Source organism: Sinohyriopsis cumingii, chromosome 3 (assembly GCF_028554795.1).
Source record: "Sinohyriopsis cumingii isolate HCF-2022 chromosome 3, ASM2855479v2, whole genome shotgun sequence".
Taxonomy (NCBI): Eukaryota; Metazoa; Mollusca; class Bivalvia; order Unionida; family Unionidae; genus Sinohyriopsis; species Sinohyriopsis cumingii.
Window position 1 is genome coordinate 30024736 of NC_142963.1, and position 14048 is coordinate 30038783.

At 34.4% G+C, this 14048-nt stretch overlaps 1 protein-coding gene across 6 annotated transcripts in view; it reads right to left on the reverse strand.

The window, feature by feature from the left end:
- LOC149802616 (protein pangolin, isoforms A/H/I/S-like) overlaps positions 1–14048 on the reverse strand; it is a 170980-nt gene that overhangs the window by 21752 nt on the left and 135180 nt on the right. For all 6 annotated transcript variants that reach the window (XM_089951929.1, XM_089951930.1, XM_089951927.1 and 3 more), the window contains 3 exons: positions 11702–11819; positions 9304–9391; positions 9–200 (listed from right to left, as the gene is read on the reverse strand). In XM_089951929.1, the coding sequence (XP_089808055.1) occupies positions 9–200; positions 9304–9391; positions 11702–11819 (398 nt within the window). The remainder of the gene's footprint in view (positions 1–8; positions 201–9303; positions 9392–11701; positions 11820–14048) is intronic.

Here is a 14048-nt window from a genome sequence, read left to right on the forward strand (position 1 = left end):
CACTTTACCTGTGACTATCTGGAGTATGTGGTTGTGAAATTCCTTCTTGTTTTGGCCCTGTGGGAATGAGAGCAGAGTGGGGTAAACCTGGATGGGGAATCCCTGGGGGAGGGAACAGCCCCGCAGGGTATCGTGAAATTGGAGATGCTAATTGATGGTATGATGCCCCTGAGGTTATAGGATAGCCTGGCCTCTGTTGCCTGTAAATGAAACAAAAATTATTTTCAACATCCAAAACATCTCTGCAATTTACAAAAATTTTGTTTGGTTTTGATTTCTTCCTAATTAATTAAGTCATTCTATGCATAAAGACTTGTTATGTACTGGAATGTAAAATTTTTTCTTTTTCTTTTTTGAATTTGAATATATCCAATACACTATTCGCTAAATGTAAAGTTGTTTATCTTCACATTTGTCTATTAAGCTTCATTTTCAATATTTCATTATTATTTTAATAATAATTTAGAAAACTGAATATTATGCCATTTTTACATCATCAACTGGGTTATCATGCCATTATATATAGTTTTCATGATTCAGGAAGCTTTTACTGAATGTACTCTATTGTAAGTTGAGCCGAATTGCAAACAACAAAGATCCTGATCTGCCTTATCATAATGTACCTGCAGATTAGGGTCTATGTCTTTTTTTTTGCTCAACTGTTTACTCTAAAAAACTGCACAGAACCAGATCTGCCAGATGAGTCTGTGCAGTTTGCACTTGGACTCATCTTATAGACAAGCATATGTGATATACAAAAAACTACACAAACTGCTCAATATTATATTTTCATTATTATGCTGTAATTATCTTGCATAACATTTTGGCAAATTACATAACAAAATTTTACACATTAAAAAATGTGCATGTACATTTGAGTGCATTGCTTCAATTATTTCATATTTTTAAAAACATTTTTAAATTTGAATTGAAGCAAGTTGCATGATGATGCCAAGAGGCCAGTACAAGTTTTCTGAGGAGGACACAAATAAACTTCTCATCAAACTTTCTGAGGCTGTAAAAATTAAATAATGCTTGTGATCACAGACTGTAAAAATTAAATATTGCTTGTGATCACAGACTGTAAAAATTAAATATTGTTTGCCATGGTAAATATCATAAAAGTATTTGCACTGAAATCTTTAAATGTTTAGATTGCTCTGAAATAATTGTCTGAAGTAAGGTCTTCTTGGGAAAAAAATTCTGTTGAAATTTAAAAAAATAAAATCTCTACAGCTTTAATAAATTTTTGCCACTTTTATAAGAAGATTTTTCCATTAATTTCTTTTCACATTTTTTTTCAGGTCTGAAATCTCTAAAGAAGTCTCTTTTCTTCAAGAGTTCCTGTTATTCAGGAATAAATTCATGCAGTTATTTCACCATTTTAGAATTTACATATAACACTGCTGATGGCTTTTAGGATTTTTTATGACAGAACAAATCTGTGCCATATGGGCACTTGTTTATTTCCAAAGCAGAAATGGACCTTGTACAAAGTTACAGACTAAACAGAACTTGTTATGCTTCAAATAAGTCATATAATTCAATATGTCTCCATTTCCTATACATTTTTCATGAGATTGTGTGATTCTCTTCCGAGGCTGATGCAATGAGAATACAAAATTCTGAACTCACTAAATTCAATAAAATCTTACAAGAAAAAAAACCTTCAGTATTTCTCAAATGAATTGATTACTATATGTCTTTCACATTTATGTGATAATTAGAATACAAGATTTAAAAGGTTTTTAGTAAATAAATGAAAACTAAGTGAATAACTGATGTCAGAAACTATTAAAGATGAAGCAAACTTATGATTTCAGGTATATTTTGCAATCCAAATGAAATACAAACATGTCGATACCATAGGTTTAGCACTGATAGCCAATGTTTTGCACAAGCAATAAGACAACAAGAGTCCCTCCAATGGACTGACAATCTACTGGAAAATAGCTGATCTTGTGTTCAAGTAATAATGTAAAAGTGAAGATGCTTAATATATTTTATCTATTTTCCAATTTACAGCAACAGCAGTTGTTTTCTGTAGAAAAACAATTTTAACACTAAAATTCAAGTTATGCCATGAATGCAATTTTGACACTCAAAAAATCTTGGAACAAGTTCAGTCTTCTATAAAAATAGGATATAGCATACCAATTCTATGGTAAATAAAAACTTGTTTGATTTTCTTGAGTGTAAATTATACATGATTTTATCATATACAAAAATAAAACTCCTCCTTTGGGTGTGGGCAGGGACTGCAGGGATATATAGTGAGTTGGATTGTAAAGTAAAAAATTTAAAAGGGTACTGAACTTCAGATAAAAGGACTTGTAATTGGCAGTCATACAATGTTTAAGAATAGCTGCTATTATTGAAAATTATTAACAAATTATCTTGTACAGAACTGAACTTTCTCTCACAAGGAATGGAGGAATTTCCTGAGCCTAAATTTATGAGTAAACAGGAAAAGGAACCATAAGTAATGAATAATCTGCCTCTGCCATGCTCTCTCTCCATTTCAAATCAGTATGACATTTCTAATTTATCTTTCCCTCTTGACACTTCTATCAAATGTTGATGCAAGGGAATTATCTGACACCTATAGTTCAATTCTTTGGAAAATAGATGAAACCCTGTCTTGTCAGAAAGTTCAAAATTTGGCCCATTTTAACAGTTTGATCTACCTGTGTTCCTAAATAATGCCTACTTATGCAAATCTGTGGTTAAATTTGAAGTAAACAAACACATATCCTGAAGTGCTGTCTTTCATGGCTTTTGAATATGACAGTTGGCACTTTTATGACAGTCACGGTTAAGACTGATAAAAAGTCGGTGACGATAACAACATTATGGTATTCATCATAAATCAGTCTAAGTGAGTATGGGAAGAGTAAATACCACTGTCGGCTGGCCCAGATAAAAATCAAAATGAAAAAAGACCCTCAACCTATCACAATAAATTTAACATTTTTTAAATGTACTTTTCCTACATTTCTTCACTCAAATGGATGTATTCTTTGTTATGATTGGGCTGTAATTCGTAAGTAACAACGATCTCCCTCCTCAAAATCAGTACATACATACACAGCATCAACTCAATGTAGTTCTGTGACATCTGTTATCAAACTACATATTTTTAAAAAATAAAAATCAAGAAATTTACAATCAAATGCAAAAGATTTACATTTCAACGTTGATGTGAGTTATAGAATCTGTTAACCTGACAATAGTAATTGGCAGCTGAAGTTGAACAGCTGAAGTGAAATAACTACATGTATGTACAGTTGAGGAAACTGTTTTTCCCAAAAAATATTTCAACAGATGTGAAGATGAATTGTTCTGGGGTTTTGTTTTAACAATACATAGTGTATACTAGAGTTCGGTGCTACTGACGGTCTACATGACTGGAATTTAACCTCTCTCGGCACAGATTGCAGATGGACTGGACTCGTAAGCAAGTACATACAAGAACTTCTTTCTAAGTAGAGAAAACCCAATCTGCAAAATTGTATCACCTACTATTATTCTGAACCTAATATTTTACTTATAATGAAATACCTTTACTATAATCCAGAAATTTGAAATAAAAATATTACTTTTCTTACAGTTGCACTTGTCTTTTTTCCATTTACACAATGCAACACATGCAGCTGAACTGCTGGGTTTTTTTGTTGTTCATGACTAAGTCTGATTACACATGCCCAAATTAATATCTTCCGACCAGGAAAATTTATCCAAAATAATAAGATGATAAAGCATTTAAATGACTTGTAATATCAGCAATATTTGCATTAGAATGAACCATTTTGTTTTAAAGAGGTGGTCAGGATAAAATGCAAAACAAGTATCTAGGATCAAACATCATTGCAAAACACAAAAATTACAAGTCTTAAAAAGAGACATAGTAACATATTTAATGAATAGACAGATGATTTTAGAGAAAATTCCAAATTGTAAATGAAATGTTGGGGTTTGCAAAAGGTGTAACTGCTGCACCATATTGGTTGTACTTGGGTCTACTGTCAATTTTCAGTTGGTAATGACCACAATAAAAACCATATTGGTTGTACTTGGGTCTACTGTCAATTTTCAGTTGGTAATGACCACAATAAAAGCTATATTGGTTGTACTTGAGTCTGCTTTCAATTTTCAGTTGGTAATGACCACAATAAAAACCATATTGGTTGTACTTGGGTCTACTGTCAATTTTCAGTTGGTGATGACCATAATAAAAGCCTATACATTCAACAGCTGATCGTGCAGAAAAGTAGCAAGTGAGAAAAAAAAGCATTATTTTCATGTTAAGAAATTAGGCATCTATTTTTGCTGAAATATACAGAAAAAGGACATTTATTCGTAACCTGCATAAATGGACTTGCAAAAAAATCCAGAGCTTGAAGTTTCAACTTGCTTTTTTATAATTAACTCAAATTTAGTGATTATGCAAGTGTTAAACTGGAGCCCAGAAACTGCAGTCAGATTTTGATATAACATCTTTCCAAAACAAAAAGTTTCCAATAATACAATTTTTGGATTTAACCCTTTCATCACTAGGTAACTTTGGAGGCATGGAGTCCTCAACACTAAGTAACTTTGGAGTTGTAAAGCAAAATGACTTGTGGATTTGAAATAACATAACTTTGCCAATTTTAAAGATATCTGGCTGGATTAGGTGTCAAAATCAAGGTTAAAAATCAAATTTTATGACTAATTGACTAGCATGTGCATATCTATTACAACTGTTAAAATACAGGTGCAAACAGGTAACACAACAGGTAAAATACAAGTAATTATCTATTTACTTCTTAGAAAACTTAAAAAGTTCCCAAAACTTGTTCAATTGACCCTAGACGTACTCACGAATAATTCCAGTAGCAACACAAGTCTTTCTTTCAGGTGTATGACAGGTAGAAATTAAAATTCCATAAAATGCCTTGATTTCATCCAAGGTGAGATCTGTCCACACACCTATATTGCCTCTGGCACATTTGATCGTCGCATTCAAATTCATTAGACGGACAATGTTTCCAAAAACTTCATCTGAATAGAATATTTGAAAATATTCCAAAGCTCTCCTGGAGCCATCTAACACTCGGGTGGGTCCAACTCTCTCAGAAAACTGAAACAAATCTCTTTGGTTTTCCAACTTTGTCCGAACAAAATTACATGGAGCGTACACTCCCTCTGGTTCAAAACCTTCAAAATCCTCTTCATCGTCATCATTGTCACCCACAAGCGCATTCCATTGCCTCTTTAGATGCCTTCTCTCATTTTCATCCAACTTTACAAGGTCAAAATTGGTAAAATCCTCTGATAATTCAAAATCTAACACTTCACTCACTTTCTTCGAACTCCGCCATTTTGAATACAAATTTCACCATTCAGAAAACTCGTTAAAAGTGCCTACTTTGTTCGATATTTCTAGTTGAATACAAGCTAAACTCACGAGATAATCCAAATATAATATCTACATTACAAGTAGGAAGTTATTAGAGGTATCCCAAAATTTATATAGTCGGGTACTATAACGTTAGAGAAGAACACTGCCCCAGACCAGTAAAGCGGTCCAGTGTTTACGGACTTACTTCCCCTGGACCAGAAAACCCATCCATAGTGATGAAAGGGTTAAAAACAAAAACTGATTCTAAATGTTTTATATCACTTTCCCCATCTAAGAACGATGGCTGAACAAAATGTTTGACTGATGAGAGCACTACACTAGTAGATTATTAAAGTCATTCAGGAATTGACTATATTTAGTACGGCACTAGTAGAGTATTAAAGTCATCTAGGAATGGACTACTGCACTAGTAGATTATTAAAGTCATTTAGGAATGGACTATATTTAGTACTGCACTAGTAGAGTATTAAAGTCATTCAGGAATGGACTGTATTTAGCACTACACTAATAGAGTATTAAAGTCATTCAGAAATTGACTGTATTGAGTACTACACTAGTAGAGCATCAAAGTCATTTACGAATGGACTGTATTTAACACACTGCACTAGTAAAATAATAAAATTATTCAGGAATGGACTGCATTCAGTACTAAACTAAAAGGCACTACAGTAATTCAGGAATTAACTACATTTAGCACTGCACTAGTAGAGTATTAAAGTCATTCAGGAATGGATTGTATTTAGTACTAGACTAAAAGTGTACTAAAGTCATTCAGGAATGAACTATATTTAGTACTGCACTAGTAGAACACTAAAGTCATTCAGAAGTATGCAAGTAAAAAAAAAGTCTGATCTCTGAAACATTAATCACTTAAATACGTATGAGAATTTAATGACTTGTTCATTAAGATTACAACCTCTGAAATTTAAATCTCCAAAACTGCGCTGAAATGAGACATGCAACTGTGGAATTCACAGCAATACCTAAAATAATCACACACAAACACACAATCAAAATGTTCAAGCCCCATCTTTCTTCATTCTCCCCTATAATACGATTTCCCTTTATTTCATTGGCGAGACAATTTACCGCCCATCAACATCTTCAATTCTGGAATGGGCCCTAAACAAATTGTGCAACCCATGCATCAAGTTTTCAGAAGTCTACATTAGTTTTGTAACAAGTCAAGATCATGAATATCTTTTTATTGTAACTGTAGTATTCTTGATGCCATTGTCATACTAGTACAACACAACAGTTAATTAAAATTGTACATGTATTTAAAATGAAGTCTGCAGCAAATGTGTGCATGTCTGCGCGCGTGAAAGAAGCTCATTTTGCTGTATTACAATTTATATAAATTTAAAAACAAAAAATACCAGCATATCATACAAGCCAATTTTCTTAATATACACTCAATTACTGACCACACAAAATTCAGCAAAATTACATTTTCATTTACAAAACTGATGGGACTCGGCTGATAATGCCAGAATCTGAAACCTTCTCTAGTTGTTCACTGGTTTTGACAGCGACAGTTATTGCTAGTGAGAAGCCTTGGGGAATATTAAGCAGGATATAATTTCAGGGCTGTGAATACTGGCTGAATTATGATGAAATACCATATATACTACAAGCCAAGCCAACTGCAAATAACACAGACCCTTTTCTGCTGCTTCATAATGTCACCAGCTCATGGTCGGTGTTGTTTGTTTTACGGATACTCAAAACAAACTGCTGAGACACAGATCTGCTGGCACACTGTGCAATGGCAGATCTGGGTCTGTGAAATTTGCAGCTGCACTCAACATGAAAGCTAGTATATACAGTAAGCATCCAGTTGCACACTGGACTAGTTACTCATACCTAGTGCACTTCATAAAAGAAGTTTTCTGTTGCACTTCTACATGGCACACCTGCATTTGCCTCTTCCATATTTGCAAAAAATTCCATTTTAAACAATTGCAAAACATTAGGCCCAAGTGGACCTGATATTGTTCACAGGGCAGACATCTGACCAATTGCCAATGCAAGAGCAGTTGGGCGGGCAAGAACCAGGGTCAGAAGCATGCTTTTTGTTGACATTTTTTTCCAATGGTGGTGATTGCATCTCCATTTTTTTCCACCTTTATTCATTTTTGATGACAGATCAATATCATCTATCACTGAAAAGGTCCCTAATGCTTGTTTTTGTCAATGTTGATCAAATTCTATTTTTTGATGGCAAATCGGCATCATTTGTACCAATTTGAAGCATCTTCATGTCATTATGTTTTATGTCAAATATGATCAAATTCTATTCATTCATTTTAAAGAAAGAGTCCTGTAACTTTTCTTTTTATAGCAAATGGTAAACATATCTGATGGCAGATCAACACATGCTGTACAAAAATGCAATCTCTCTATGCCTGGATGATTTCTGTCATATTTAGTCAAATTCTGTCAAGTGGTTTTAAGAAGACGTATTAAAGGCTTTTCTATTTTTGGTAACAGTGGCCATATTTGTGTCGAATGTGACCTAATCCAGTTCAGCAATTTTGGCGAGTGTTTCTATTTTTCCTAAGTGTTCATGTTTAATGGCAGATCAGTATTTTTTTTTTAAAGTTTGAAAACTTTCATGGTAAGATGTGCTCTGTCAAAATTGGTCAAAATTGGTCCAATGGTTTTTGATAAGTTTAAAATGGCAAATTTTGATAGCTGCAAACAAAATGCAGGTCATCTTGTAAGCTCACCTGGCCTTCAGCTAGGTGAGTTAACAATGGGACTAGATTTTCGCTCGTAAAATACGAATTGGACCAATGCAGACCAAAAAGTCAAAGTGTAAAAAGTTTTAAAATGTTAAAAACAAATATGAAAAACTGCTATAATGGCATACAAATCTAATCAGGTCATCCGTGTTTATCTGTGTAAGCAAGATTTTCATTTAATAAAGGAAAAAAAAAAACATTTTTTTAAAAAAGAGTTAAAATGTGCAAAATACTTGCAACAATGGTATGAAAATCGAATCAGGTCATCTATATATGAATCCAGTGGCTTAGTGGGGTTAGAGCATCCGCCTCGGATGTGGGAGGTTGTGGGTTCGATCCTCGGCCGAGTCATACCAAAGACTTACAAAAATGGTACTAACAGATGCTTCGCTTGGCATTCAGCATTAAGAGGTTAGTGTTAGGACTGGTCGGTCTGGTGTCAAGATGATGTGCCTGGGTGGGACATCATGCTAAATGTCTGCGGCATGATGCCCCAGTGCTAGACATCACTATACACTGCCACACTGCAGACATTGTAGCGATATGACTGAAAAATTGTTAAAGCTGCATTAAAAATCCAAGTCACACACACACACATATAGATGAATACAATTATGGCCACCAATTTTCCTTTGTATGCCTCAAGTGGGTTTTGGTTGATTATACTATCAAAGTTTGGGAGGGAAAAAAAAAGTTGAAAGCCAAAAAAAAATAACAAAATGTTTGAAAAGTTGGCAAATAGCTTTAATGACTTGAAAACCTAATCAGGTGATCCACACATGGCTTGAACAGGTCATCACAATTTCATTTGTCTATGTTGAATGCTTTTTGTGCAATTCTGCCAACACACACCTCAGGACAAATGGAAAGATATCATAATCAAGATCCACCCCACTCTGCTGGCAGAGAAGGCATAAAAATATTTTGTCCTGAAAATCCTAGACCAACATCACATTTCTGTCATTGTTAACCATAAATGACACAAGGCCTGGATCCCACAATGCCAAGATATTTGCTCAGCACCTGAATTCCAGATTTTGACATCCGCTCCAGGGCATGCAAGGGTACATGATACAAGTTGCTAAAATTTGATCTGCAATTAATTTTAAAATAAATTATAACCTTAAAAAAGAAAAAGACTGAAGTACTTACCATTGGCTATCTGGATTATAAAGTAATGGAGGGAACTGGCCTGGAGGAGCAGCATATGGATGGTGATAAATATGTGGCCTCGGTAAACCTGAAAAATATATTGGATAATTACCAGTACATTGGTATTTGATGTGAAAGAATGATATTTTACATTCAATACAACTGAAATTTTCTAACAGTATCGGTGACCTTGGACAAACATGAATCAAAGACCCTACTGGGTTACTGCCAATTTAACTCAGAATAGTGTCACTGACCTTCCACCAGGGTTCCTGCACCAAAATCATTTTTATTTTCCAGGAGATTTTATGGAGAAAAGGACAAATTTTCCAAGTCAAAGTCTGATACTTTAATATGATTCAAGACAATACTGCAGCTGAAGGCACATGTATGCACAAAAAAAAACTCTTAGCTACCATGGCTGCAAACGTAATAAAATGACCATTGCAAAATCGTTCAATGCAAAGTTGCAGTAGAAAAATAATGTATTTTCTAAAACAAGATTTTTAGTTAGCTTTCAACATAAATTTTCTAGACATTTTATGACACAAAGCAATTTTCGAGGTTTAAAGGATATTTTCATGAATTCAAATTTTAGTTGGATTCCAGGGTCTCCTTAAAAAATCAGGAGGGTGCGGGAACCATGTTCAACAAATGTAAACCAAAGACCCTACTGGGCAACTGCCAAATTATACTCTTAACTCATTTGGCCCCAGAGGTTTTTGTCATTTTTGCCTGAAATGTGCGTAGGAAAGACATTGGAGGGCTATTTCTGAATACATCATAATACATCAGCTTTCAACAGATTTTCCATGAGACTAATGCCTAGTTGTATTAGAAACATTATTTTCCATTTTATTTTGCTTGCACATGAGCAGAATGCTAAAAGTTGGAGTTCTTTTTTTTTTCTTTATGGACCCATCATTTCCGTATGGAGACCGCTCTTTATTCCAAATGCCCACCTTAACCTAGTTTTTGCAAAGGATCACCTGACCGTGTGCAGTTCAGACCAGTCTGCTTTAGATCTGAGGCCAAAAGGTCTAAAATCCAGACACAAAATTGCATTCCGACCATGAGCGAATTTTGGGTGGAAAAAAAATGGGTCAAAAAATGAGGTTTTTCCCTCTGTATTTTGTAGTGCAACCAGAAATTCCAGATTATTTGATATCATTTTAGAGCTATATCTGTCTGCTTTTTTGTAACACCACCAACTTTGGTGTATCTTAAATGACTTTGACGCTGCAGAGCTCGGAAATAGGGTACAGCCTCATCATGCCTACAGATGGGATTGAGGTCGAATTGGTTAAGTATCATGACCTTAGATAAATGTGAATCAAAGACCCTGCTGGGCTACTGTCAAATTATACTCTTAGTCCACCTGTAAATCATCCACACATTTCTCTGCCAATTCAATGCCTTAATATTTCAAATTAAAGATCACAGTTGTAATCTTAAAATAAAAAGTGAAATCAGTTTTCTTTATATCTGAATAAAATTTCAGCAACTTTATTAAAACTCAAATTAAAAGTCGGACCATTATATATAATCAAGGTGATGACACTTATATTGCATGAAAATAATTAAAAGATAGCATTGCAGTAAATCTATGCTCCTTATCTTGTTCAAGTACACAACTTTTCAATTAACAAATGCCTGAAAATGAGAGAAATCATTTACAGAGATATACAACTTGAAGTTTATCATGTATACTGAAATTCTGATGGCAGGAAATAGTCTAGATTACATGGTTATGTCACTAGAACCCATCCACAAGTCAATCAATCAACTGCTACATTGAACAACCCAGGTACAAGAATCTACCAGCATCTAAAGGACATTATAACTAGAGATTACGACATAACGGTTTTCACTGACCAGGACCTCTGTTCAAAGCAAGCAGTTCCAGAAATCATTATTTTCTTATTAAACTTACCATGACCATGACTTCTGACCTTTCGACCTTTAAGTAAAAAAAACTTCTTTCTTACTTTATGTGCAAACCATCCACAAAGTAGTTTTTTTTCTTTTAAGTTTCAGTGACCTTGACCTCTAACATTTTGACCCACCAAATCAATGGGTATACTCCTTAAATGCAAGCCCTCTAGAAATTTTGGTCAAGGTGATGTGGTCTAGAACTAAACATATTGTTCTAAAACAAAAAATTTTCTCTTCTTTTATTCGGTGTCCCTGGCCTTGATTTTCTAACCAAAACTGATTTATTTTTTTGTGTTGGAATCTTCTTTTTGAGTCTAAAATCTACTTATCTGTTTTTCCTTATATTTTAAAATAATGGTAATAGGTTACTGCCATATTTAAAATGCAAACAAGACCAACACTGCAAATCCTTTAAATTTTGGAATCAACAAGCATTTCTAAGGAAATAAATTTCAAATTATACCTGTTTTGGGATCTACTGTAAATGCAGGTCCACTATGTGCTGGGGGTGGGGATGAAAATGAGTCATTGCATACTACTGGCACAATTCCGAATGGGGGCATGTGAGGCAACTTGCCACCCTGAAAAATATATAAAAAATTATTTAAATTTTGTGTGTGTGAAAAACAATGCAGTAAAATGTCTGGAGACATCATATAGAAAGGTCAACTGATTTGTTCTACCTGTAATCACCTCTCTTAACCAACCAGGGAGTCACAGTGGCTCAGAGTTTAAGATGCTGGACTCCTGAAAAGAAAGGTTCAGGGTGACTCCTCTCCTTGGATCAGCCTTGGATGGCTACTATAGTATGTCTTTTGGGAAAGGCACTTTACTCAACTGGCCTCAGCACTATATACACCAAAAGTTGTTATGTACCATAAAACACCAGGCAACCCTGGTGACTGAGTGGTCCCAGGCACTCATCACTGTTGATTACTGACTTCTCACCTCGGTCTGTGTAGGTTCAAATCTTGGGCTTAGAGAACATGGGCATGTGAGAAAGTAAAGTTTGGACATTGGACCGCAGATAGGCTGACCCATCCATCTTCCAGGCCTTTAGTTTTTCCTAAATTATTTGGCTTATAAACCAATATATACTGTATATATTTCAGTATAAATCTGTCCTGTAAGGCCTACCTATGTATTTCAGTACAGATGTATGTACAGTAGGACCTACGTATATATTTCAGTATAGGTGCATGTCTTTTAAGGCCTATAGACATGTACTGTAAGGCCTACTTATGTATTTCAATTTAGATGTGTGTCCAGTTAGGTCTACCTAATATATTTCAGTATAGATGTATGTCCTATAAGGCCTACCTGTATATTTCATTATTGACATGGGTCCAGTATATGAACTACTTTCAGAGGAATGCTCTGCTTTTTACATTTTTGTATGTTATCCAAGCAAAAATATTTCTTATCTTATCTTTACAGTTTTTAGGTCTTTTTTTTGTAATGACTGTAAATCTTGGGACAGAAAGACAATAATTTTTTCTGTGTCCTAAGACGTAGGCATGTAAAAAAAAGTAACTTTGAATGACACAACAATTATTAAACTGTTATACAGTACTATGATTGATTTTGTTATTATTTTACATGTGCATATTTTCTGATTTCTCCAACACAAAGTTAAATAAAGGTAAATAGAGACTTCATAATTTGTGGGCCAGTTGAGTTTACCAGGGAGACCATGCTGAACTATGATGTACAGTACTTACACAGTGCAAAGTCTTCATAGCATCACTTAAATCCTTACTTATTCCCAAACAGATGCAGATTTTACTTTATTCATGGTTTCGACCAAATTGCAATCTTGCAGACAATATTTCAGCTAGTCCTTAATACTGTTTCATTTACAGTGAATCACGCGTTCATGAGTTACTCATTTTCAATGATATAAGTGATCCTACAAATTGAGGTAATATTTGTAAAAAGGTATCCACATTTAATTGTACAAGGCACATAACCATCATAATTTATATGTTCACGAAGAGTGGTAATAATAAAGGCTAAAATTTTCATATAGATTAATTAAGATCAACATCAATCAATTTTAGTTTTGTGTTTTAGCTGAACAAACATAACTTTCCACCCAATGGAAAGCTTGATGTTTTGGCATCTTTGTTGATAGTCAGCGAATTTGTCTTTCGTTCTGCGACAGTACAGGCCAGTTAATCATTAAAACCCTGAAACTGGCTTGTGATAAGAAGTAATTTTTACCAGTAACTATACCAGTACGTTGATGTGTAATTGCCTTTAATTCCATAATATTAGCACGGTTACAGTAGTTTTGTAAAATATGTTGTAAGGCATACCTATGAACCTTTCAAAAGCCAAGTAGGGAGGTTTTTCACTGCATTTTTAAAGCCTTGTTTTCTCTAAATACTGATCGATCTTCCTGGTCCAATATGAGTGAAATTCGCAAAAAGACTTGCGGTTTTTCCCTGTGATGTGCCCTATTTTTCCCCAGGTCATGCCCTATTTTTATATTCTGGTCAGCGTGGTCAAACTGCTCAATAGCTAAAGATTGGTCTTAAACAAGCAAGAAAGTCAGTGCAACTAATTAAAAGTTGATCATTATCCATACAACTATTTTGTAAAAATGATTGGCCCTCCGCCGTAATTCAAAGAAACCAAGTTCTACACTACTGTGTGTTATTCAAGCACCAGCAATTGATTGGCAAATAAACGATTCCCAATTTTGCTGAACTATAGGTACCAAAATAGCCAGCCTCATGGTACCGTATATGTGGCAACTATTTTCCCCTCTTTGTATAACCGACCATATTCCCTTATTGTCAACTCGT